Source organism: Neocloeon triangulifer, unplaced genomic scaffold (genome assembly GCF_031216515.1).
Source record: "Neocloeon triangulifer isolate White Clay Creek 2 clone unplaced genomic scaffold, ASM3121651v1 ptg000001l, whole genome shotgun sequence".
In the NCBI taxonomy this organism is placed as follows: Eukaryota; Metazoa; Arthropoda; class Insecta; order Ephemeroptera; family Baetidae; genus Neocloeon; species Neocloeon triangulifer.
In genome coordinates, this window is record NW_026775544.1 from 6,168,746 (window position 1) to 6,194,630 (window position 25,885).

At 36.8% G+C, this 25,885-nt stretch overlaps 4 protein-coding genes across 16 annotated transcripts; 2 read left to right on the forward strand and 2 right to left on the reverse strand.

Moving 5' to 3' along the window:
- Positions 1-3,968, forward strand: LOC132197582 (pre-rRNA-processing protein TSR1 homolog). Its single transcript, XM_059620943.1, has 11 exons — positions 1-300; positions 352-622; positions 676-898; positions 952-1,152; positions 1,417-1,813; positions 1,869-2,066; positions 2,257-2,477; positions 2,527-2,787; positions 2,947-3,057; positions 3,112-3,319; positions 3,386-3,968. The coding sequence occupies exons 1-11, from the start codon at positions 192-194 to the stop codon at positions 3,541-3,543; spliced, it is 2,358 nt and encodes a 785-aa protein (XP_059476926.1). The 5' UTR covers positions 1-191; the 3' UTR covers positions 3,544-3,968.
- A 155-nt stretch (positions 3,969-4,123) lies between these two features.
- Positions 4,124-7,618, forward strand: LOC132197615 (farnesol dehydrogenase-like). 2 transcript variants are annotated; one of them, XM_059621013.1, is made up of 7 exons: positions 4,124-4,195; positions 4,257-4,479; positions 4,936-5,110; positions 5,244-5,373; positions 5,432-5,561; positions 5,617-5,769; positions 5,839-7,618. In XM_059621013.1, the coding sequence occupies exons 2-7, from the start codon at positions 4,348-4,350 to the stop codon at positions 5,878-5,880; spliced, it is 762 nt and encodes a 253-aa protein (XP_059476996.1). In that variant the 5' UTR covers positions 4,124-4,195; positions 4,257-4,347; the 3' UTR covers positions 5,881-7,618. The 2 variants fall into 2 exon arrangements, with proteins under 2 accessions (XP_059476996.1, XP_059476987.1); XM_059621004.1 differs by lacking the exon at positions 4,124-4,195 and having other exon boundaries at positions 4,228-4,479.
- On the reverse strand, positions 5,602-16,596 carry LOC132197626 (calcium-binding protein E63-1). Of its 2 annotated transcripts, XM_059621034.1 has the most exons (6): positions 16,337-16,593; positions 7,817-7,911; positions 7,285-7,428; positions 6,697-6,902; positions 6,476-6,587; positions 5,605-6,415 (listed from the first exon to the last, which is right to left on the reverse strand). In XM_059621034.1, the coding sequence occupies exons 2-6, from the start codon at positions 7,905-7,907 to the stop codon at positions 6,393-6,395; spliced, it is 576 nt and encodes a 191-aa protein (XP_059477017.1). In that variant the 5' UTR covers positions 7,908-7,911; positions 16,337-16,593; the 3' UTR covers positions 5,605-6,392. The 2 variants fall into 2 exon arrangements, with proteins under 2 accessions (XP_059477009.1, XP_059477017.1); XM_059621026.1 differs by having other exon boundaries at positions 5,602-6,587; positions 16,337-16,596.
- A 329-nt stretch (positions 16,597-16,925) lies between these two features.
- LOC132201326 (ral GTPase-activating protein subunit beta) lies at positions 16,926-25,876 on the reverse strand. Of its 11 annotated transcripts, none has more exons than XM_059627440.1 (27): positions 25,726-25,876; positions 25,371-25,663; positions 25,107-25,308; positions 24,839-24,868; positions 24,423-24,587; positions 24,140-24,373; positions 23,829-24,089; positions 23,448-23,603; positions 23,025-23,129; positions 22,828-22,971; positions 22,272-22,668; positions 22,128-22,212; positions 21,922-22,069; positions 21,760-21,870; positions 21,231-21,359; positions 19,974-20,114; positions 19,555-19,781; positions 19,398-19,505; positions 19,158-19,344; positions 18,880-19,093; positions 18,583-18,823; positions 18,360-18,524; positions 18,167-18,302; positions 17,956-18,114; positions 17,678-17,905; positions 17,489-17,624; positions 16,926-17,436 (listed from the first exon to the last, which is right to left on the reverse strand). In XM_059627440.1, the coding sequence occupies exons 2-27, from the start codon at positions 25,578-25,580 to the stop codon at positions 17,187-17,189; spliced, it is 4,569 nt and encodes a 1,522-aa protein (XP_059483423.1). In that variant the 5' UTR covers positions 25,581-25,663; positions 25,726-25,876; the 3' UTR covers positions 16,926-17,186. The 11 variants fall into 11 exon arrangements, with proteins under 11 accessions (XP_059483423.1, XP_059483414.1, XP_059483405.1 ...); XM_059627431.1 differs by having other exon boundaries at positions 24,830-24,868; XM_059627422.1 differs by having other exon boundaries at positions 24,839-24,886.
- Positions 25,877-25,885: the final 9 nt, after the last annotated feature.

Sequence of the window (25,885 nt, forward strand, 5' to 3'; positions counted from 1 at the left end):
TATACGACGCATGCGCACAACTCAATTCCACCACATGGCATGGGTTTCTGTTTGATTTTTGTTGACAGAAAAATCATGAGAACCTCGTGCATTGTGTGATTGTGACTGCGACCATTTAAATCAAATTATCATCTGCAACTGTCGCTTTTGAACCTGCGAGTTTAGCCCAGAGTTCTGTCAAGGACTTGGACATGCAGGCGCCTCAAGAGAGGCATCGGCCCGGTGCCCTGAAGCAGCAAAACAAGTCGCACAAACACGGCCGCCACCGAAGCAAGGGCAGTCTGGACAAAGTCAACAAAGGTTTTATTGTTCATTCCTTTAACTTTTAGATTGATTTAATTTTGAAAACAGGCAAAGTTGCGGCCAAGACGATCACCAAGTCGAACAGGAGGGAGTTGAGAAGGGAAGAGCGCCGCAATCAGGCCGCCCAGGTTCGCAGCAAGAAAAGGGAGGAGGCGTTCGCCCAGAAGAGGCAAATCGGGACGGCGAGGACTCCGCCGATTCTGGTGGCCATCATTTCTCTGTCCAGAGACGTCGACCCCATCGTCGCCAGGGACAAACTGCAGCAGGGTGATCCGGACACCATCACAACTGTGAGCGGAGAAGGACATGTCCATATGAGGTAGTAAAATATTTTATTTTTGTCAAAATAAATAAATAAATTATTATTTTCAGTGTACCTCGACTAAAACAGCGTTTTTCTCTGTACGCTCCTCAACCTGACGATTTGAATTCAGCCCTGGACATCCTCAAAATTGCTGATTCGGTGTTGTTCGTCTTGTCAGTGACTGGAGAGTACATTGACGAGGAGGGCGAGACTCTGCTTCAAGCTGCCTTTTCCCAAGGGCTGCCAACCCCCGTTGTGACTGCCACTGACTTGGGTGACCTCCCCATCAAAGTAATTATCCCTTCATTATTTTAATTAAATAATATAATTCAAATTTCTTTCAGAAACGGAATGAGGTGAAGCAAAACATGCAGAAAGTCTTCTCAAAGTGGCTCCCTGAGGAAAAAGTCAGTCAGTTGGACACAGAAATGGATGCTCAGGTCATTTTGAGAAGGCTGGGAGTCCAGAAAAGAAAAATTATTGCTCAGCGTGAAAACAGAGCTCATTTGGTTGCTGATGAAGTTCAATTTACTCCTGGATCAGAGGTACTGAAAAATTATAGAATTTTTAATTTATTTAATATCTTTTGAATTAATTTTACTAATTTAATGACCTCTGCTATTTATTTGTAATATTGTTATTTTGGAATGAATATTTGATCTGTTTTAAAGTTGAGCGTTGTGATTAAAATAGTAAATGAAATTAAGTCTTACTCGTCATCTAATATATTTTTATGAGATAGATTTTTTTTATAAAATTCCACGTATAAATTTTGAACTTTAAATAGCAATAACCAATTTCAATTAAAGATTGGATTTGGAACCTTAAAAGTGACTGGCTACATCCGTGGGAAGCCTCTGGACGTAAACGGACTGGTCCATATCAGCGGCTGGGGAGATTTCCAGATGTCACAACTAGATGCTCCAGAAGATCCGCATCCTCTGATCTTGAACGCAGCCCGCCTTGAAGGAAGTGATTCTAAGATGGAAGATTCATCGGACAGATTGTTGGAGCAGGCAGATCCTCAAAGGCAAGAAAGCTTGCTGTCAGAAAATTTGCCCGACCCAATGGACGCAGAGCAGACATGGCCCACTTTGGAGGAGCTAGAGGAAGCCGAAGACAAGATGAAGAAAAAGAAAGTCCTCAAAAAAGTTCCTAAGGGCACGTCCGAGTACCAAGCAGCTTGGATTCCAGACAGTGATGGAGGTATTTATTTTTTACTTTGTTTTTATCAGCGATTTTAATTTAAATTTCTCATTAGAAAGTGTTGACGATGAGGATGGAAGTGAAGAGGAAGAGGATTTGATGGAGGATGCTGTTTCTGAAGAAGCATCTCAATACGAAGATTCTGAAGCAGACGACATGGAGTCAGTGACAATGTCTGAAGCCCCTGACAGCTCCAAGTATGACAAAGACCTAGACATTGAGGAAGAAAAAAAGGCTCTTGCTAAGATTAAAGGTAATGGTACAAATTTACTTAAATAGTATTTTATTATTTAAAAAAAAAATCAGTTAAAATTGTTAGCAATTAAATGAGAATTTGAAAAAAACTTTTATTGTCTTTTAATTTTTACAAATAATTTATGTACATCCCAGAATTGAAATAGAAAATTGGTTTCATGTAAATTATAAAAAAAAATTGTCTTCAGATGCCAGAATGGACCAAATGTTCCCTGATGAAATTGACACGCCTCAAGATGTACCAGCTCGAGTCCGCTTCCAGAAGTATCGAGGTCTCAAATCCTTCAGAACTTCCCCCTGGGATGTGAAAGAAGAGCTCCCTCTGGACTATGCTAGGATTTTCCAATTTGAAAATTTTGCCAACACTAGAAAGAAAATTTTACTAAGCGAAGACAGGCCTGGTTCACTGGTATGTTTAGATTTAACTTTTTGAAATTTTTAATTCCAATTTGTTTTAGCCTGGTTGGTATGTGACTGTCCATGTGAAAAATGTGCCTGAAAAACTGTACTTGGGCAGAGAGAGTGGTTGCCCAACCGTCCTCATTGGACTGCTTCCTCACGAACGAAAAATGTCCGTCCTCAATGTAGTTCTGAAGAGGAGCACCATTGGCAACCAAGAGCCCTTGAAATCCAAAGAGCCTTTGATCTTCCACCTTGGATTTAGGAGGTTCCTTGTAAACCCTATCTTCAGCCAGCACACGAATGGCAGCAAACACAAGGTGATTAATTAATTTAAAATATTTATTTCCATTTGTTTGATAGTCTTAAATTTGATAAAAAAAAATTTAATTAAAAATTTTATTCAATCCACACAGAAATTCTGTTTCTTCCATAAATATTATTTTGGATTTATTCTAAGTGTTAAACCAATGTTTTAGTATGAGAGATACTTCCAACCTGAGAGCATCACAGTTGCTACTTTCTTTGCTCCAATAATGTTTCCACCTGCTTCCTGCCTAGTTTTCAAGCCCAACTCTGACGGAACAGAGGTAACTAAAAATATACCAATTTTTATTCTAAATTACTCACAAGTTATTTTATAGAGCTTGGTAGCTACAGGGAGTCTGCTTTCTGTTGACCCCGATAGGGTCATTCTGAAGCGCACTGTTCTCAGTGGACACCCAATGAAGGTCAATAAGAGATCGGCCACAGTTCGATTCATGTTCTTCAACAGGGATGATGTCACTTGGTTCAAACCAGTCGAACTGAAAACCAAGTACGGTCGAAGGGGTCACATCAAGGAGCCACTTGGTAAGTGGATTAAACACAGTTTAATTTATTTTATAAATTAAACAAAATTTTAATTAATTAATTCAGGCACTCATGGGCACATGAAATGTGTCTTTGATGGTCAGTTGAAGTCCCAGGACACAGTAATGCTGTATCTGTACAAACGAGTGTTTCCAAAGTGGACTTACGACCCTACGGTCCCTGAAGCCAAGGCTGCTGAAATGGAAATCACGGAGCTGCAGTAAATTTTGTCATTTGTAAAAAAAATTGTGAATAAAATTTCACAGCAAGTAAACGTGGAAATAATTTCATAATAATTAGAGATAATGCATTCAAGTTTTGACGTTTATTAATTTTTAATATTTAATTAATAAAAATAAATGTCATAAAATAATAGTTCCCAGCTACATAAATCTTTAAAGTTGTTGGCAAGTTTGCGCTTTCATGTATTAATGTACTCAACAGGGCACAGTAAAAACAAAAAGCTTTTATAAGTCGCAATTAGATGATCACTTTTCGCAAAGTACTCGTCTGATTTTATGATTGAAGTAAGTCTCCATCTAATGAGCCCATACGGTCAATCAGGCCACCAAACGCCTGACTTCGCTTGTATCAGAAAATACTTTATACCAAAAAGTTATGCAAGAATAGAATTTGATTTTTTTTTCGCAAATAAAATTAATGAGCTTGCTAAAAAAGAATTTTTTTTTGCTTGCGTCCTTTTGGATTTTTAAGGAAATAAATATAAAAAAGCTTATTTAATATTCCTAATCGCTTTGGCCACAAGTGTGGCAGGAAAAAGAACCACGTCATAGTCAAGGTCATCTCTGCTGCCATATCCGAGGGAACCAGTTTGAATTTTGCTTAGTCAATGCTTAATGCTACATCCAAGCGCTCGTAAGTCAACATTGCTGTGACGACATAATAGACTTTTAGTGTAATGCTCTTTCTGCCGCAGAAGAGAGTAGAGATACGCGCCGGAGAACCTTGAGCAGTAATAATCTCAACTGTGGGAATGAAAATTTAGCGCTGATATCAGTTGTTGTGCGATGGAGCGTTGGTCTGGTCGCGTGGCAATCGTAACAGGGGCGAGCGCTGGCATTGGGGCTGCCACCGCTCGCGCTCTAGCTGAGGGAGGGATGAAGGTGGTCGGCGTCGCTAGAAGGGCAGAACGCGTTCAGGTAACACAGTAAAATAAATTTACTTAATATTTGAGACACTAGAAAAAAATAAAGATACATATATAGATAACTATTTTAAAGTCATAACTATTTGCAAATGATTTTTACGATTTTTATTTATAAACCAGTATAAAACTACATCCGCACAATTAAGCGGTTTATCTCATTGAAAATAGTTTAGTTAAAACAAACTTTAACCATTTCAATCTTTTTTTTTATAAAACATGACAAACCTTGTTGAGAAATTTGTTAAAAAAAATAAATGTTTAATTAAACCTATTTAAAGATAACGATCGAAAAGTATTCTGCACCACAAAAAAGGGATAGGGCGACAAGACTTTGTCTTAGCCTGACTCTAACAATAAGTAAAAAATCTTTTGCCCCTTGACACAAGTTCTTTAACAATAATTATAATCTTCGTATTTACGTGTGTTGTGTGTTTATTTTTAAATATAGAATTTGGCAGATGAGCTTAAAAAGGAAAAAGTGAAAGGCGAATTACACGCTATCCAAGGTGACGTCAGTTTGGAGGAAGACGTGAAAAGAGTTATCAAATGGACCAGAGACACTTTAGGCGGGGTCGACGTTCTTGTCAACAACGCTGGACTTGCTCCTCTCACGCTCTTATCTGGTATATATATAAAAAATTAACCAATAATTTTCCAACTTTGTTTATTTTTCTTTGTACGCTTATTTTCAACGAGAGATTTGCTTTATTAAATGTAAAATTTATATTGATTTTAAATTTTATTTTACTTTGCTAGAGCTGGATGCCTCTGTCATGAAAAAGATTTTTGAAACAAACGTGTTTGGGCTTTGTTATTTCACCAGCGAAGCTCTGAAAGATATGAAATCAAGAGGTGTAGACGACGGCCACATTGTGCACGTTAGCAGGTGCTCGATACTCGTCATTTTTCAAATAATTTTCAAATTTGTAATGTCTTAAAATTAGTGTTGCTGGCACTTACATTCCCGACTTCTCCGGTACTGGACCTTACGCTGCAAGCAAGCACAGCGTCAAAGTTTTTACTGAGATTCTGAGGAGGGAGATGAGAGACATGAAAACTAAAATGAGAGTCACGGTGAAATTGTTTTTTTTTTCTCTTCTCATTTTTTTTATTAATATAATCTGAACAGTGCATTTGTCCTGGATTGGTTGAAACTGAAATTTTCAGTGCTTCTGGATTTCCCGAGGATGCGCAAAAAGGTCTATCTAACGAACCGAATTTGAAAGCTAAAGATGTTGCTGATGCCATTATTTTTGCCGTTTCTGCTCCACCTCATGTGCAGGTAATTTAACAATAAGGAAGATTATACAATTTTGTAATAAATTTTCTTATTTTTCATCATGATTTCTAGATTCACGACATTGTCATGCATCCTACAGGGGAAAAGTTTTAATCATTTTTAATTAATAGTTTTGCTTCAAATTAATGACACCTACTTAACTTAGTCAATATTTTTGATTATTCCAGGAACTGCTGAATATGAATAAAATACAACATAATTTAGCATAATAACCTTTTTCATATCTTTTTAATAATTTATTATATAATTTTTTTACACATTTTTAAAATTTACCATGCTAGACTAATCTCAGCATAAACACAGAAAAATATAGAAAGTTTGAATTAGATTATTCAAATTCAAAAACAAATTATTATTTTTTCTTAAAATGTGGCATTTTTAAAAGAAATAGGAGAACTATAAAAATAAGAAAGTGGTAAGCGCAAACATTTCTTTTTTACAAACGATCGCATATCTTATTTCAATCTCCTATGTGTTAATACTTATAACAAAAAAACAGTATATATGTATATTTTAATTTGTTCTCACAGCATCAGGAATAGAATTCGCAACTTGAATTTTTTTGTAAAATAATTTTAAACCCATTTTAAGTCAGCCTCTTGCGTTTACGACAGCAATTTCGCAAACTCTGGAATTTGAAAACCAAAATAAATAATCAAAAATTTTAAAACAATTGAAAATCTTTCACCTTCATAATTAATTCTTCCATCCCTGTCAATGTCTGCAATGCTAAGCATTTCATTCAGCTCAGTTTCGGTCACCGGCTCACCAATAATTTCCATTGCTGACCTTAGCTCGTCCTGAATTAAAAATATTATATTATTATTGTTGTTGTTTTTAATTTGTCCACATATTACAAAATATATCAAGATTTTTGTATTAATTATATAAATATAATGATGTATATACCTTTGTGATAAACCCATTGGAGTCCTTGTCGAAGACCCTGAAGGCCGCGATCAGGTCTTGACTCGCGTCCTCTTCATCAAGGGACACGGTATTCAGTCTGCTTGCCAGGCTCTCGGGGGCATCGGAAGTGCCGGCGGCGGCGGCGGTCACGGCCTCAATGGCCGTAACCCATTGCAAAAACTCGGCCTCGTTGACCAAACTTGCACCTAGTTATTTTGTGAACATAAAAGTCAATAAGCGATTTAAAATAATTTGTGTTAAAAAGATATAATTAAATACATATAGGTGTGGGAATCAGAGACTATTTTGTTACTTAGTCTTATTTTGATAAAAATCTGCATGAATTATGAAAAATCTGCATGGTTGAAATCCATCATGAATTATGATTCAGAGAATTTTAAAAGAAAAAAATATCTAAAAGCGTCAAATTCAAGAAAAATCCATCTAATTGTAAGTACCACATTCTTCGTGCTCCTAAAATCGTCTTAAATTATTTACCATTTTGCCAGAAATGCGTCTGAATTTTTGAAACTTCCAAATAAATGGTTTTCCTCGATAATTTAAATTTAGTTGAATATTTTGACTTACCAGATTCACTTGCCTGAGCAAGGAGTTCGGTGAGGAATTCTGAATTGACGTTGATTCCTAAATTTGTCAACATATGCTGCAGTTCTCCTGCAGTTACCCTTCCATCTCTGTCACGGTCTAACAAACCAAACGCAGTTCGCAATTCTGAAAGTAAAAATTTCGATGAGATGGAAACTTTATTTATTTTTTTATTTTTATGAAATTTGAAATTTAATCATAAAAATAAGTTTTCATTGAAATTATTGATATTTGTTAACATGTAAAAGTTTCAAAACTTTTTAAATAACAGTAAGTTTGTACCTTCTCAGAATAACACACAAAATAAGCTAGGTTTATTTATATGTTAAAATAAAAATTAACACAGATTTGTTTAATAAATAATTATGAAACTTAATTTACTTTTAATTGTTCTCAAGTAATTTACCTAAAATTCAATATTTTAACTCAGAGCGGATTCTTTCAATTAATTATAAAGTTTTTTTTTAAATCCCGGGGGTAAATTCGCATGGACAATTTTTTCGCAGCTTCTTACTTTGCAACTCCTTTTCAATGTTGATGGGTCGGCTGGTCTCTGGGCTCTCCGGCTTTGGGCTGGCAGCACTTCTTGAGGCCGCACGCTGCATTATTCTGGAATGAGATTTTGCCATCAACTGCCGCCTATTTGCCCCAAACGAGGCACACACAAAAACACAGCCCCTGCCAAATAATACACAGAAACACACTTTACACGGAGAGCAATTTTGCTCTCCGCAAGGAAGATTTATAGCGGTCGCTTCAAGAGCCTTACTTATTCGTTATCAAGCAGCAGCTACTCACAACACGTATAAAGTCAGCTTCTGTTTGCAAATAGATTTTCCTCGTCTCTCTCTCTATATACAATTTTGGCGTAAATAACATAAAATTCACGCTACAGTCATAATTTCCACAGCTGTATTTAAGCTATGGCATTTTGTATCAAACATTGAGTGAGTTTCTGAAAGCGAATTATGCTTTATGCTTTTTAATTTAATAAAAGAGTTAACCAGACTTATAATCTTGCCAGAAGATCCTATCTAAATTAATTCAAAGCATTTTTTTACATAAATTTTTGCTGCGTATTTTATAACAAAAGCTTGAAAGAGTTACCAAGAATAATTATATTTAGTATTATTAATTGAACTTTAGGTTGAAGGTGAAACAATTTGTTGTTATGCTTGATTTTTTTAATTAAATTTAACTAAAAATTTTGTTTTTTAGGATATTCAGATGGATTTGCACATTTTGAGTGAATGAATTTGCACTGCTGATGCTCAGATATAAAAGAAGAGCAAAAATTTTCAAAGAAAAGTCTGTTCAAATTTAAAGTAGCACGCAAGCAGGAGCGCGAGACCAAGAGAGGGACTCGATTCTTTTCTCTGTATAATCTGGAGCCAGACAAATATTTGCAGAGAGCGAAAAACGGTGGTGCGGAATCAAGTCTCGCGCGGTTGCCGCGATTGAGGTCAATCGAGCGCGCACCGCTTACAAAATGTTCTGCGGCCGCCGAGAGAGAAAAACACAAGTGTGTGGGAATAAATTTACGATCGCCCTCGCACACAACTAACAGAGACCTCGGCTGATTTCCACTCACACAAACTGATAAAAAGCTTCGCACACGGAACTACCCCCGTGTTATGAGGCCCATAATGAAAGGGTGCATTGCTCTCCCTCCTCCCTCACAACCAGCAATAGTGTGTGTACCCTTTGTGCTTGTAATTTCTCATTCAAATGACTTCCCTATTGAAAATATGTATGTTCGTGTTGGAGAGATTTCCTATAGGAGTTGGTTGGCACGCAGATATTATATGGACGTGTACCTGGGAAATTGTGGTTGAATCCAATGTCAACGGTGGGAGATTTTTTATTATAGATCAAATCATATCCATAAAAATTCTAGTAAAAGGTTGGTAAGATTGTGCAAATTGTGCACATTTTTTTCATTCACAGTTTTGTGTGCTCTAAATTATTTGCATTCTGCTTTTTGGTATTTTTTTTTTTTTTAATTTAGGAATTGCGAAATTGCCATGTCACCCGAATTACATGAGGAAGTTCAAGTGTGCTTTTTGTAAAAAAAATTAAGAATTAAAAAATACAATGAATATTTTGGAATAGGTTAACTTTTTGTATTTTATTTTTTAAATAGGTGAAATTTAAAAAAAAATATATATATATATTAATGACCTCGAATCACCTATTTTACTTTCATTCGCTCTAGAAAATTATTCCAAATCGTTTGTGCAGTTAATAAATTTGAACCAGATTGTTCTTTATTGCCTTTTTTAACTTGGCACTATTTTTCATATTATATCAAGGCAGGAATTTGAAAACGGCTTGTTTGTTGTAAATAAATTATATTAATTTTAAATATGAAAACTCACTTTCAGTAAATAAAAAATAATTTTTGCAAGTCTGCAATGTTTGTATCAGAATATTAAATTAATTTTGCAATGTATGAGTATTACCTGGAAGAATCTAAATTCACCGATTTCAGATTGACTGATTTTGATAACAGAAAGTTGTGGCCAAAAATTATCAACTGTATATCCAAAATCTTAAATATGATCATTGTAAGAGTTGATTTCCCCAACGTTTTGCAAACGCAATCGATAATTTCCAGTTACTTCAACTTATAGCTATGACATTTATGAAAAAGGAAGTATTTTTTTTAATTCGCTCTATAATAATAATAATAATAATATTAATAAAAATTCTGGCGATGTTTCTTTATAAAACTGTGTTAATCCAATTCATGATTCTACATATATCAATGACATTTTACTTTTTCACGAAAATATACTTTTCGAGACTTTTTTTTACAAAATTTATACTATTTTTAATATTTTTAATTTTCTACCATTGTTATTTCTTCAGAATATAAATGTCATTATATACACTTCAATTAACAAAAATTTTTTTTTTTTCAGAGTACAAACTTGATTGGATGATCTTTGTCTTTCTTGAAAATCAGTGCTGTCATAATATCAGAAATTATACAAATTAGCATAACCTGATATATACCTTACTTCTAAAGGATTAAATAATTGCTAAAAAAGATTATTTGTGACTTATTTTTTGCGTATTGACGACTGTACATCAAACTGATTCAACTAAAAATTTTTGAGTTTAAAATGTAACTTTTTTAAACATGTTCTTTGCATCAGTGTAATCATAAAAATGAATCAGAGAAGTTAAAAACTTTGGAACACAACAATTGACGAAGCGAGCAAGAAGAAGTGCCTGCAGTGAGTCACCTTCGATCACCTTCAATAATGCGCCGGACAATAATGCGCCCCAGCTCACCGCTGCCTCAGTAAAGCGCGCACACATTATGATTCATAAAAAGGCGCCGAGGTGATTGATTTAAGCTGTTCAAGAACGTGACCCGTAAACAAACGCCGAAAGCAGCCGCCGTATCCGGTCACGGTCGAAGGAGCAGAGATGATTTCAGCGCCTGCAGAATGCACAAGTATGCAACCCGCATGGCCGACGAGTCGTGCGAGTTGCCCGAGCGGTCAATGACAGAAAATAAATATTATTTTTCTTTTCGCGAGTTCTTTTTGGATGGCTCTTTCATTGTTTCACAAAAGTGACGGTCGGTGTTTTTGTCGTCAACAGAGAGAGTGCGGTGTGGGCTCGCAGCGAGTCCGTGAGGGGATGAGTCTAAAGAAAAACGGCTGTCACTCATTCACTTGCGCGCCCGAGAGCCATAAATAATTTAACAAAACTATATTCAAATTGGGTCGCCACTTTTTGTTCGAATCTGGAATGTCCGAAGTCCAAAGATAGAGTTTCTGGAGTGTTCAAAAACATTTATGCTTGAAACTGGAATGATGATTCCTTTTTTTTATCATAGCATTTCATTTTCATTTGGTTTTTAAATCGTTAAAAGAATGATTTTTTAAATAAAAAGATGATAAAATTACAGTTAGTGATGCTACAATGTATTGAAAAGAGACCAATAGAAAAGTTTAAATAAATTTTATTTTATAAAATTTAAATATTCTGACGTATATTGAAGTTGAAGAAAAGTTTAAATCCCAGTTTCTACACACCTTTTAGTTGAAAAGTTTCATGATGAAGTTGTTTTTAATTAAAATTTATACAAAATAAATGTTAGATTTTTTACAAATGAATGCTTATTGAATATTTTAGTTTCCGCCATTTATTTCTTCAAATGTTCCAATTTCTTCGATGTTCCATTTTGTGGAACATATTTGCAATCGCTTTCGAGACCTTCTAGTTTTTGAGCAAATGTTGGCGCCCCTTTTTAATTTTACGTCTAAGGTGCAGCTGGCTTTGTCAGGAGGCCGGCCTCGTGATTACGCATACTCTCTGCCGAGGCCCTATTTTTGCCGCTCCAACTCTGTCCCATTCATTCTCGCTTTTTTTCAAATGGCCTGAAATGTATGGATTGTGTCCGGCTGATAAATACCCCGCGTGTCACACAACGGGGGTGGTGCAAATATAAAACTGAGAGAGCATCACCCCAATATACGAAAACAATAAACATCCCTCATTCACTTTGACGCAATTAATGCCGCCGCGAGACTATTTTTGCGTGAAAATTTGTGTGTATGCACACAATGTGTTATTGCCGGGGGTGTATCGATTTGGTTGCGAAAACACACATGTTCGACGATTGCGTGAGAGACACCACAGTGCTACTTTCGCCAGGCTGCTGCGTGTTATATGCACACTGATCAGCCCACACTGATAAAACTCGCCACGAAAATTGCTAGGCTACCGCAAATCAAACAAGATTCTTACACTCCAATAAGCTGCGAAAATGCAATCTCGACAACTGCAGCTAACAAATAGAATCTATTAAAAATTCTTTTTCAAAAGTTAAATTGCATTCATATTTTTAATATTTTTGTGAGTGTGTATATTAATTTACATGTGTTTGTATCAATTTAGTAAAGTGTTTTTCATTTTTCTCAACTAAACATTGTTTATAGTTGAGAAAAGGATTTTATTTTAAAAATTATATAAATTTGTAATTATTCACCTTTCCACTCACAATTCTTATAACACTTATCAGTATAAACTGAGAATAAGGAATAGTGAAGTTGATTACGATTTTAATTCTACTTTTTAGGTGCTCATTCTAGAAATTTAAATTATTTATGAAATAAAACATTAATGAAATACCTCAACTTTTGAACAAAAATAAATAATTAAAACAGAAGCTTGAATGTCACTTAAAAACGCAAACATGACATAAATCTACAAAAAATTTCAACAAAGCACGCACAGTAACAAATTAACAAAAAAATTTATATAACAGAACAAATAAAATATTCAATTTTTTATTTCATTAATTAAAGGAAATGAAATTACTAAAATTAATGTAATTTAAACATTTTCCTAGAAATTAAAATTTTATATTCTATATTTTTACCATTTTGCTGTAGGACTTTATCCTTATTTAATTTCTACGCAGCCACTTTATTAATGCTTTGCATAAATATAAATTATTGCACAATACATGCACTTATTGGCATTCCTGCAAAGGACATACTTCATTAGAAAATCACTGTGTATTATTTTAAATTGCCGTTTCCGATCGATGCAAACGACATTTCAACAACAATTGCCCTGTAACCTTTACCGATTCTTGTCACTACAATAGGCCGCTACTCTCATTAGTATGGAATCACAGAAGCAAGGGGTTATGCAATTTTATAAACTTGAAATTAGTTTGATTGTTATCGAAATTCGCCATGGTGATTTCCTCTTTGAATTTTAACATCCCTATCTTTGATCAATAAACAACGCTGTTAATGGGCCGATGCGATGTTTGTCTAATGCGCAGTTTATTGGTATGGATTAAAATTTGATTTGTCAAAGCAGGGCAACGGTTTAGCATAAATAATTAGTCCGAAGGGTTGTCTATCTCCGCCACATAATCTATTCTGACTTTTGACCTACTTTGAAATCTAAGCCTGCGAGAGTGCACTATTATTTTTCTTATCAAAGAAAGGAGAAAGAAACGCGACACGAACACATGAGAGATCAAAAACATAATTATAATAAAATTTGATATACGAAGAAAAATTCATGATCATTACTAATTATAAACGGAATGTGAATGTTTAAAAACTTAAGCATTCTTACTTAACTTAAATTTTCTAGAATCACCAAAATAATCCATTATCAATTTTTTAACTTTTGCATTCATTTATTAATCTAAATAGTATACCTAATCATATTAATTAGCTAAAATAATCTTGTCTCTCTTTTTTAAATTTTTTAATGAATTTATTCTTAACAATTATTTATTTATTTTATTATTTAAATTCTTGATTTCATGCATTTCAATACAATTGAAAAATTATTATGAAGAAATTTATATTAACAAGGGAAAGTTTTGATGATGATCATTTCCAATTTCCCCACAGGTTGAATTGCAATTTATTCTCTATGATAGACTGTCGCCGAGGGTTTTTCTGCTCACGTGAATAATCCTATGGCCGCGCGTGAGTTAATTATCTGCGGCGGAGAACATCACACAACAAAATACGAGCAGCTGCTTTTTTGGCCGTCGTCCAGACATTTTGACCGACCTATGCCTATCTTCAAAATATTTTTCGCTTAAGGCCCAATTACCAACGACGAGGGTCTCAAATTGCGTGGCGGTGCATTCTGCGTCCATTATTTCTTGGCTGATTACAAAATCGATGCAAAATTTGCATCGCTCTTTTCTCTCCCCATATGCGTATTTTATATTACACCGCCGAGTTGTTGAAGGCAAGCTGGCGTATAATTATGCATGTAAATATCGCAGCGGCGTAATGTGTGTTTGCCTATTGCTGTGCTTTCGAAAACACAACAGAGTAAACAAATAAGGTAGGAAATTTATTAGAACTTGGCTTCATTTGATTTTCTGCGAGTGAAAAGCGGCTTTCAAACTCATCTCCATAAACTTCATAAACTTTCTCATCCCCATCACATATTCTAGCCGCTTCTCATCAAATTATAAAAAGCAAGATCTGGAAAATCTGTTTTTCATTTGAATATTTAACTTATTTATCTTTTATTTTTAAATTCAATTCATTTTTCATACACAAATCCTTTGAAGAAAATTTTAATATTTCTTCAACTTTTTCACGCTACAGGATGACATCATCCGAAATGAGCAAAATTACTTATGAATTTTTTGTAAAATGATCTGCATGCGCAAAAAACTGCCAGACGGAATTTTTGCTAGACTAGTAAAATGCCATTTTAATTGCTCCTAAATTCATTCTGACTTTGGATCTTTTAGAATTTTGTCATTCTGATTAGATATCTTTGAAACTAAAACAACTTTCATAGAATTTTGAAAGAAAATAGATTTTTTTAGTATTTTACCATTTTAAGTATTTTTATGAACACTGAATTTCCATGTTTACCTGTATTATTTTTAGCATGAAATTATCATTATTTACTATTAAAAGCTTCAAGCAGACAAAAATTGTTGAAAAAATAAGAGTTATTCTTAATTCACAGTAAATTATTATTATTATTTATTTTTCCAAATGATATTTCCGGGGCAGAAATGTCAAAATTTGGGATTTTTTATCTTTTTTTACATGAATGTCAAGGAAATTTGCAAGGATGCTATATAATTAGCGAGAAAAGCCTTCCCAATTCCACAAAAAGCATGTACGGAGTAAAATTTCTAGGCAACCTTGAATTTGGTCCAAACGAACACCCATGTGAATACCGCCGGCGACATGCTCCGTGGGCAAATACCCGTGCATGATAATTGGAGTGGCGGCCAAAACGAAAAATTATACTTTTTGTTGCCTCGCCAAAACTTTGAAGAAAGAAATATGACAAAAGTACTTAACCCAAATTTTACTGCGGTTATTGCACTTGTGCGCGCGATTCTGTTTAAAAAAATAATCATCCAGGCCATTCTCGCGTGTGTGAGTGAAATTTATTTATTATGCGGCACATCACGAATCGGTCATTGAAAAGTGTTTTCAAAGGGCAATTAAATTAACATACAGTTAAGTGTCAGTGCAAAGAGCCCTAATGAATATACCCTGTCAACAAAATACGTACACATGCATTTGAAAAATAATATTCCAAACACTCAAGTGCCATTTGCCATTTCCGTCTCGGGCCATTTTCGTTAACGCCAGAGAGTTAATTAATGAAAAGTGTCTCCGGTTCTTTAAGCTTTCGCCTATCCTCGGAGCGGAGCCAAGGAAAAAAATAGACAAGAGCTGCAGACTTGCAGAGGACGGCCTTGGAATTATCTAGGGAGAGGTTTATTTTATATGGCTGCAGAAAAAAGGGTTACTGCACGTCCGATTATCGCATCTTGCAAAAAAAAATCGGATAGTATTTTCTATATATGCCATAGTACGGCATCTTTTATAACATACAAGTTGTAAAAGTATTAATGTCTATTTATTTGTTTGGGCGTTGAAGGCTAATTTGTCACGACTGCACGACAAATTTGAAAAGCAAGCAAGCTATGAATTTTTTTCCCATTGCATTTTATAATTTTTAATTTGGTTTTTCTAAAATTTTACAATCCAAGTTTCTTTACTGACAATGAGAGTTGAAATTAAGTTGTTTAAAAACTTTCAGTATTCTCAGAATAATCATTTGATTAAATTGGCACAACTCCATCTTTTTATAATTTTGAATGTGATATTAATATTTGGGAATTTGGGCGTCATTCCAAGCTATAAAAGCATCAAATGCGCGGTTCTCCGAGTGTCCAAACATGAAAAACGCCATCCAATATATTTAGTTGCAATCAATCTTACCAAATGTATAGAGAGAGAAATACGCAAAGTCGCTGGTACTTTAATCAGCTTCCTTACTTGGTGTTTGCAAATTTTTTCAGTCCCTTAAAATAGTGAGAGAGGAGGCGGCTTCAAATTTCGCGAGACGCGTTACTCGTGTGAACCTGTTTCTCTTTTGCTGCTTGAAAAATCGTGCAAACTTTAAGGCTCTTTGATTCTTGTTTGCCTAATTTATATCATTTATATGTATAAAAAATAACATTAAGTATAATTAAATTATGCTTTACCTTTATGTAGATGAAAACTTTTCAGACTTAAATCTTTCGTTCTCTTAATACTGTTGCGGGGAGACGCGGTGGCTTTCCAGTAAAGCAACGACCTCGCTGTAGTACGAAATAATTCGACGGCGAATGGATGTAGTGACCGCGAGTGTGTACGAGAGCCACTTGTTGTATGGCAAACAAAGATTTTGCGGCAAGGGAAGAGACGGAAAGCGGCTCTGCTGTGAGCGAGTTGGGCGGCGGGTGTGCGAAAAGCTGACTACTCCAGTCCACAAGGAGAGCGCCGAACAAAAGTGCCCGAGCCGAGTTTGCGCGCCTCCGACGCAGCGTACACAACCAAGACGAAGGCTATACCCGGTCTGGCTTATTGCAGTCTAAGGGCTCCTTTGCTTATGTAATTATTATATCACGGCTAATGAGCAAGGCCCAGTTGGAAAAGTGCTGAAGCTGATATTTATTGTGCTTGACTTCATTAATCTTTTTTCAGCAAGTTACATCTTCTCCAAAGAACGTTATGGAGAATGGTTCAGGTGGTGTAACTTTCCACCTAACTGGAAAAATTTTCTCCAATGTCAGACTTAAACCAATAAACAAAGTCCTTAAGAAGTTTATTTATTACTGCATGATTTCATAAAATTACACCATACTGTGATAATCAGTTTTTTACTTAACAATTTTTTATGCAAAATAATTCCACGTAACAAAATAAAACGTTGCACTTTTGAGTAGCAAATCACTTTTAACAGGTGGTGCCGTAATAATAGTAAAATAGATATAATACTTTGAATTGCGACAAAGTGTATAACAGACTTAATAATTATTGAAAAAAAAAAATGAATAATAATAAATAAATCTTTTACACCAAATTTGGATTAATCTTGTTAAACAAGTGCAGACAAAGCTCAGGTACGGTCATCTCGCATTTATAACGCTGAGTGAAGTCTTGGATCTTGAGTCTGCGCCGCACATGGGGCGCGTGCTGAGCATCATTTTCCAGTCTGCGTCGGCGGCAGATGTTGAGCGCTGTTTGCCGCACCAGGTTACCGATCACCTTGCGACTGGCAACCATCCCATCCACAAGCGGAATTGCAAAAGAAAGCGACTTGCTTCAAATTAGAAAAAAAATCAGATTATTTTTTTTCCTTATAAAAATTTTACCTTCCGGCTGGTCCCTGAAGTTTGACCCTTACAAGATCACTCTCGAGAGGGTGCAAGTAAATCACAAAAACGTCCTGTCTGTCCCTCAAAAGGGGACCAGATTCAAGTCCAGTGCTTGTCACAGATAAGAGGTCGGCTGAATATTTATATTTTTCTAGTTAACATTCTTATAGGAAAGGAAATGTTTACCAATGGGAGGTTTAAAAGTGTCCTCAAAGTTTTCAACCCACAAAACGACCACTTTGGTGTCCTGCATGGCTGCTCTCCTCCGTCGAACGGCCGATGGAGAATCCTTGCCACCAGTTAGACTGGTTCCACTAATGGTGGACGGAGGTCCCTTCTCCAAATCTAAAGACAATGTTCTGGATGGTTTGTCTGTCGACATTCCTTGAGCTGACAAGGGACGACCAGGAATGGCTGAAGATTTATTTTTTGGAATTTGTGACAAATTAAAACTTAAATTTTACCTAAATCCGGATTAGCGTGTATTGCTGAGGTTTCTGTTAGATGTCTTGACTTCAAGGTTGGCACAACAAAAGCCAATTCCGAGCCGACGTCTGCCCAATATATCACTTGGTGGTCACCATTAAACAAACTGCCTCCGTGGTTTTTGTCTTCGGTGGGCACTGCAATAAAACATGAGTAGGCGTTGGATTACAATAAACACAAGGACATTACAATCTTTGGGTCTCTCGAGCAATTTCCAACTGGTGGCAACGTGCCCAGTCCAGCCAGGGTGTTTGTAAACATCAACAGGCCAGCCAAGAGTATTGAGGAAGAGCAAAAAGCGTGGATCGACGCCGTCTTTTATCAACTACAATTTTTTTTATTAGTCTTTTTTGAAGTGACACAAAAAATCATTACTACTTACTACATTATTGCAAATCTGTTCTGCAGTAGTTTGCTTTGAGCGGACGTAAAATAAGTGCACAGTGTCCCATGTGCGTGGAGACATAAAATCGAGCAACTCAAGGTCGGCTGCGAAACCACTCATTTTGCTGTCAATCACTGTCAACTGAGGGTGTTCAGAGATGCCCTGCACAATATTTCACTCATTAATTTCTACAACAATGGAAATTAATTTCTGAAACTACCTCCACCCCGTCCAGATTGATTAAACCCAAACTTGAAAGAAACAGGCGTGAAGTTTGGATTTCAGTTTTACGAGGCGGTGGTTTGCACTCGTAATTTGGGTGTCTCGGTTGGCTTTTCTCCTTTTTAGATGTGGCCTGCTCCCTCACATGAGCCTCATCGACTAATTTTCCTAGAAACTTATGACTAGCCATGTCTTCGTCACTACTGTAGCACGAGTCCATTGATGGAATGGAGGAGTCCCTGAAAAATTGAACAGTCAATTTTCAACCTGTTACCATTTTAAACTTTTAATTTACATTTTGCATTTTGGAATACGCTCTGCAGCGTCAGGATAAAATTTGATATTTTTCTTTGGCCTCCTTGGCTTTTCTCTGCCTGGCAAGGGCCTTCCAGGATCTTTTTCCTCGGCCTTGAGCCCGGCCTTGCTTCTGGGAAGGTCTCTCAACTCAAAATGCCACAAGTAACGACCAAATGAATTCCTTACAATGGCAGTGATGGTTGGAACTGGGTCTAAAATGGAGTATGGAGTAAATAAATAATTGATTGCAATTGGTCTTAAGTGACTTAACATTACCTGGATCGTTTCCAAGAGGCTCTTCCAAAAGTGCCAGCAAAATGTGATTGTCAACAATAAAATACCTAAACCATTCAATAGCCTTTTCCTTCTTCACATCTTCCCCTTTACAATATTTAATCAACGAAACCTCGTCTAGCATTGATGACATGGTGGCTGGACTGCAAGGATTTTGCACATTTCCGACCTAAAAGTATTAAATTATAATGATTTTTAATTTTTAATTTTTTTTTTACAAACCTGTTCCATCACAATAGTCAAAAGAGAATCAGCAGCATCTCTCACTCTCATAGAAACAGGCTTAAGTTCTTTATCTTCCTTAATTTTCAGTGGCTCTCCTGGTTTGCCCTAGAGTAAAAATTATCATGACTTGTCCAGAATCATTTGAATAAATTACTTGAGATTTAGATCCAGATATTCCAAGTTCGACCACCTCCATCACAGTCATAACATTTTCCTTTTCCTTGAGAAGATCAGGGTGGTGCACCAGCCAGGTGGAGAGGCAGTGGAACGCCGCCACAATGCTAGAGTGCAGGTCTTTTGAGTGGCTCGGTGGGGGCCTTGAACACTGATATGAGATGTAGTCACATAACCACTTGACGGCCCTTTTGCACTCGAGTGCATCTGCAAGATGATTTGAGAAAATTATTATTACAAATTTATCAACATCAATCAGGATCAAGTAGTTCACGTAAGAATCGAAGTGGCATGCTCTGCTTCAATTTTGCTAAAAATTCATTGCATAATTCAAATTTTTAGTTTCTTTTTAGGTTTCTTTAGATTTTGTTTTTAAATAAAATTTTCAACTGGACCCACCTGTTTCTTTTATTTTTGTCCTTGCCAAGCCGGACAACAGTTCAAGCGCCGCCAACGAGACGTTCAGATCTTGTTTCCAGGACGAAATTAGTCTATGACAGACTAAATATGTAGCCCTCACAAACAGAGCGTGAGCGGAGTCTGAAAGATGGTTAAAATCTTATAGTGGGGAGGTTCAAAATGCAATATAAAAATTGAGAAAAACAGCACAGCACAGTGTACAGCAAAGATCCTAGATTGGACAAAAGGAAAAAAATGTGAGGCCGACACCTAAACAGTTGAACAAAAATCAAAAGGTATTTCAATATTGATCTTATGGAAAACAGTGCAAACCACACCAAAAAATTATTCCCAAAGTGAATTCCATTCACACATACATGGGTGCGCTCAACAATTTTGCGCTCGCGCTCGCGCTCGCGATCACTGGCAACAGTGCGCTCGCGCTCTGCGCTCGCGATCAAGATTTTGAAAATGTTGCGCTCGCGCTCTGCGCTCGCGCTCAAATTTTTTTAAAGTCTTGCGCTCACGCGTTGCGCTCAAAAATATTTTTATCCGAAGAAAAAGTGCGACTTTTTAGACAATTTTTTAATATAACAAAAAATACATCGGCAATTGGAAAAGATAAAGTTGATGTTAAATCACCAAAATTGGGATCAGTTTTGAAGTTTTTGGTATAAAAACGATAAAAACACTGTTTTTCATTACAATTTTTGATCAAATTCGGGAATTTTTACTTTTGGTTTGAGCGCAAAATGAGCGCAATTGAGCGCTGCGCTCAGCGACCAATGCGCTCGCGCTCTGCGCTCGCGCTCACGATTTTGAAAATCGTGCGATCGCGCTCTGCGCTCGCGCTCATGAGCGCAGAGCGCGAGCGCAGATCGCAGAGCGCAAAGTGCGCTCTGCCCATGTATGCATTCACAAAATTTCCAAAGAATAAGAATCCTAAAAATTTAAATTTTTTATAAGAACTTGACTAGTCAACTATGAAGTAAGAAAGTTTAAATACACCAATAACAGGTTTGTCCACATTAATAAGAGCCCAACACCACAAGACCTATTTTTATCATACACACTCCACAACCAGCGATTTTATACCAGAGCAGCATTAGCATAGTTTTAATTTGTCAGCAGCACTATTATCCAACCACAGCCAACAAATCTGCAATTTATTAAAAAGCTCTGCGTTTTCAATTTAGATTAGGGGCAAGGAAAGGAGCTAAATAGAGCTAGTATGTCAAAAACTACTTAGAAAGTTACTTCTGATTAATCCTTTTGGGTAGTCAAAGCAGAATTTGACGCCGCCGACAGCACTGTCTGCTAACACGTCTGTGAATGATATATTCGGGAAGTCGGCGAGGCTGTAATTGTCAGAAGCAGCAGCTGCACCTATTTCAGCACAAATAATAGCTGCTAAATGGCCCAAGTGCTAAACAAAATCTTGTTTTCCCAAAATTTAGCTTTACCAGCAGAACAAACTTTGGTTTATTGACAAACTAAAAAAGCGCTATAAAACAATGATTGTAAAATTATGCTCTAAAAATATTTCGGAAAGCTTTTATCATCTCAGTGAGAATGAATTAAAAATGAAATTTTCAAAATTTTTTTATTCGATGCGTTGAAAATCATGATAATTGAAATGTGTGCTTATATAATACATTGAATAAAAACTGAAATGAAAGTGCGTACTTCCATTGTGATAAAAACAAATTATGAAAAATAAATGTGTTTATCAGTGCCCAATGGGAGTTTGGAAAGTTTTCCTCTCCATGATTAAGCTAAAAGGTACCTGAGCTCAAAAGGTTAGAGGACGATTCTGGGCCGGCTGCACTATCTGGCTGATTCACTTTCTCAGACTCTTCGACGGTTGCTGAATCTTGCACACTCAGCATAAGCCCACCTGTGGCAAAATTTAATAATAAGAGGTATAAAAAACTATCCGAGATCTCACCTAAGAGCATTTGGCAATTGAGGGAGTCAGTTTCCACCTGTAACGCATTTATCAAGACGTTCATAAGTCTTGGTTTCAAAAGAGCAAAGGTGACGTGGGTTGCAATTCCTTTGTCCGCTGATGGGCACAGCTCTTTTATTGGAAGATTCTGAATTGAAAAATTATTAGTTCAATTAAAATAATTTAAAGATTTGTTGAAATAGGACCTGATAATGCAGAGGCAATGAAAGCAGAGAAAGAAGCAGTTGTATCGAAGCTCTTCTCAGTTCCGTTCTTGAAACTAACGCTGACCTGAAGAAATACAAATCTCAAAATTTAGTATATTTTTATTTCAAATATTACTAAATTACCTCATTTTAATTTCTCTTTCGGGAAGAACCACTTCCAGAGCGGAAATCAAAGACGGAATCAAAACATTAACCCCGTCCAGGTCACATCTAAAGAGATCAGCAGAGTTGAGCAAAATGCTGGACAGAACTTCCCCGCACATCTTGTCCTTGGGGATGTGCAAGCCGACTTTTAAGGCCAAGTAAAATCTAGCCAAGTAAACAGGAAGGATTTCTTCCCCAGTCTTCTTCGAGCAGAAAATGCGGCACAGGGCGCCATAGGCCTCTGCTTTGCCAGACTCGAATCTGTCGATGGTCAGATTGACAGGCAAATCTGACTGCTCGGGGTTCTTCGGAGGCAATGATAGACCACTTTTATCCAAGAGAAGGGAGCTTGGTCTTTGTACACTGCCCTCTGGCTCTAGAAAGCCACATAAATTGATATTAATAAAAATATTTATTTAGGAGGATAAAATAATTTAAAACCAATGTCTAAACCCTCTACTTCAATGGGATCCTCAGCATTTTCTGCTGGACTTTATTTTCAGATGTTTCAGAAAATTATTAGAGTTGAACTTACGGGCACCGGTTTTTACATGATAGGAGCTTGTGTATCCTATGTGAGCGGCTTCAAAGAGCCATTCTCCGTAAGTGTGCAGAATGCTATTGCATCTTGACCTGCCAGGCGCAAGTGCAGGTTTTGGCTCTGATCCACTACCTAGGCCTTGAAAATTTTTTTAATTACTAACTGGGATAATCAAACAAGTCCAGCCTCACTCGAAATGCTAGAAGTGGACGGCGGGCCCGAATTCGGAGTGGTCGGAATGTGGACGGTGGAAGAGCGACTGCTGGTAAGTCCTATGAGAGCAGCTTTAGGAATTCCTGCGTGGGTAGAATCAATGTGTTAAGAGAAAAAGCAAAGCAATGCCGTTACGTTAAGTTGCACGAAACACGTTGTTATTTACAAAAAAAAAAACTAAAAATTATGCTTGTTATAAAATTCCAAAGCACCCCAGGAAAACTTCAAGCTCAAAGCTGTGCGAGTTAGAGCAGAATTTTAGCCCACTAACTTCAATCGATCGGATCTCTGTGAATTCCCAGAAAAAGAGAATATGCTTTATTATTAATTTCTACGCTTTAAAAAATCTAGCCACACAAATTAGCTTTTCACACAGATCCGATGCGAAGTCAAAGCCCTACCCTTAGTCATTGCTGAAGGAGCCACACTAAAGCTTTTAGCGAGCCTTCTTTGGAGAGGTGGGGTGGGGGAAGAAGAGTTTGAAGGAGTGGAGCCGGCACGACTTGTGTCCTTTTTCTCTGCCTCCAGGTCTGGTGTCTCCAAGGGTTGCGCTATGCCTGCAACATGTAACATTTTTCGGAACTGCTCACACCAACCACCACCAGGGTCAATGCCCGTACCACATTTTTGTAAGGAAACCCACAGTTGTTGCAGGTGTGAGGTAAAAGAACGTCAACCAAGGATTAATGAATAAAAATAACAGCCTTTTTTCACAAATTAACAAAATAATTAAACAAATAAGGAAAAGCTGCACATTTTTTTTTTTTTAAATCAAGAAATACCTAGAAAGGCATCAACTTGGCTGGCAACGCCCTTGATGGCCTTTAAGTAGATTGTGGGCAAAATTGTCAAGCACGGGTGATGACAAGGCTCAACAACGTTGGTACTCGAGATGGCATATTGTAAAAACGGTGGTGTCTGGCTCACAACTTGCGGCTGACAAAGTTCAACCGGGTTCCCAATTGTGTGCACCATGCGGAACCACGACTGGGCAATGCAATCCCGGGACATGTTCAAGGGGCACAAATGAGCGTCCTCTTCACCTAAACAGACTTATGAATAAAATTTTTCAAGTCTTTCTTCAGAAACATACTTATTTTCAGCTCCGGGAAAGTAGGCCCGTAGAGAAACTCGAGCAGTCTTGCCGTCAAAGCCAGACAAACTCTGTTCCACTGTTCAACAAGGGCAATTCGGTGTCTCCACCTCATGCAAGACTCCCGCAGAGTTTTCCACAGAGGCGGTGGTGGGAAGCACTTTGAGCAAGCCAAGAGCCAGACCTCAAAAAGAGCGCTCAGAACTCTTTCACACAGCTGGTCACCGATGTCCTCTGAAAATGTTGATAAAAATCTAGAGTACAAATAAATTGGTGGAATTACCTTTGAGAGTTGGTGGTCCCAACAGAGCGTCATTTATTGCAAGTAGGAACAGCAGAAGTGCTTCCCATGTTTCTCTGGTTATTCGGCTTGATTTGTGGGCCATGTTTTGAAGAGTTCGGAGAACACGGTGGCAAAGGACGGCTTGACGATTTATGATGTCTGCTCCTAAAATTTTTAAAGTTTGTTGATGAATTATTGCAATTTTGAAGCAAAGATCAGAGTTAGAGAAAAAGTAGTAACTAAATTTTAAAGTGTGTTTAGAATTTGTTAACCGCAAAAATAATACCAATATTTACAAAAACAAAATTGTTTAAACCAGATTTTTGTGCATCTCAATCCATAACTAAACTCGAACCAACCTAGCCCACCATGCAAAAACCGGCAAAAACATTTTCACACAAAATTACCATAATTACCGTATTCCATCATGTAAAGGAAGGGCCATTCTTGAGTGAAAGAGAAATCTGTTATTATTAAAAGTGCTCATTGAGATAATCAAGTGCTGCAGTCTTAAATTTAAAGGTTATGACTTTTTACAAAGAAATTTTAATCCTGGTTGGATACAATTTTAATAATATAAAAATAAATTTGTTAATTGACAATCATTATTTTTTATACACAGTTCACTTTTACTGGACACAGTTATTTTGAAGAAGGTTGTTAAAAAAGCTTTATAGTTTTTACCTTCCCCTTTGCGAGGAACAAAGAGGTTATGCAGATGCTGTATGATTTTCCTGGTGTACAAGTTGGGGTCGTCACATATCGGCTTTGGCACGCATATCTTGGGCACGGATTCCATTGCTGACAGCCATTCGCAATAGACGTTGACGCAGTCTCTAATTGTGTCGTGCTCTGACAATGGCAAGCTTAGGCCATAGCAGATCACCTGTTGGATTTTTAATAAAATGAAAAAAAAAATTATAATATATATATAATATTAATATCTACCTCCATGCACCATTGCACTTCTTTGTCAGTGGATAAAGAACTGGGCTCTGGAGGTTGCGACGTCAACCCTAAATTAGAGACAAGGTTCTTGACCACAGATATGGCGACTTCTTTGCCAACGGCTGAGGGAAGTTTCCCCAAAACGCTGTAGTTTTCTTCTGATCCATTTTGGATGGTTGATGAAAGGGAGGCCCACTCGCTGTACATCATGACGACAATTTTTTGTTGAAGGTTCTACGTTCTTCAGGCACAAAACGCCTCAGCTCTCATCCAAAACCTCGTCATCCGCCCACCTGTGAATGTGACGAAGGTTAAATTGGTTTTCTAATCAAAAGTTTGACGTTGGAAACTTTACCTCAACTCGCAGTGGCCTAACTTTTGCGTGAAATTTCATTCGGAATTGTCAACTTCCAAAGATAAATTATGGTAAACAAGAGAAAGTTAAGATAAACGACGAAAAATTGCCAAAAGTTTGTTAAGTGACAAACCCCTCTCAACGTCAGAGGTGGGCGGGG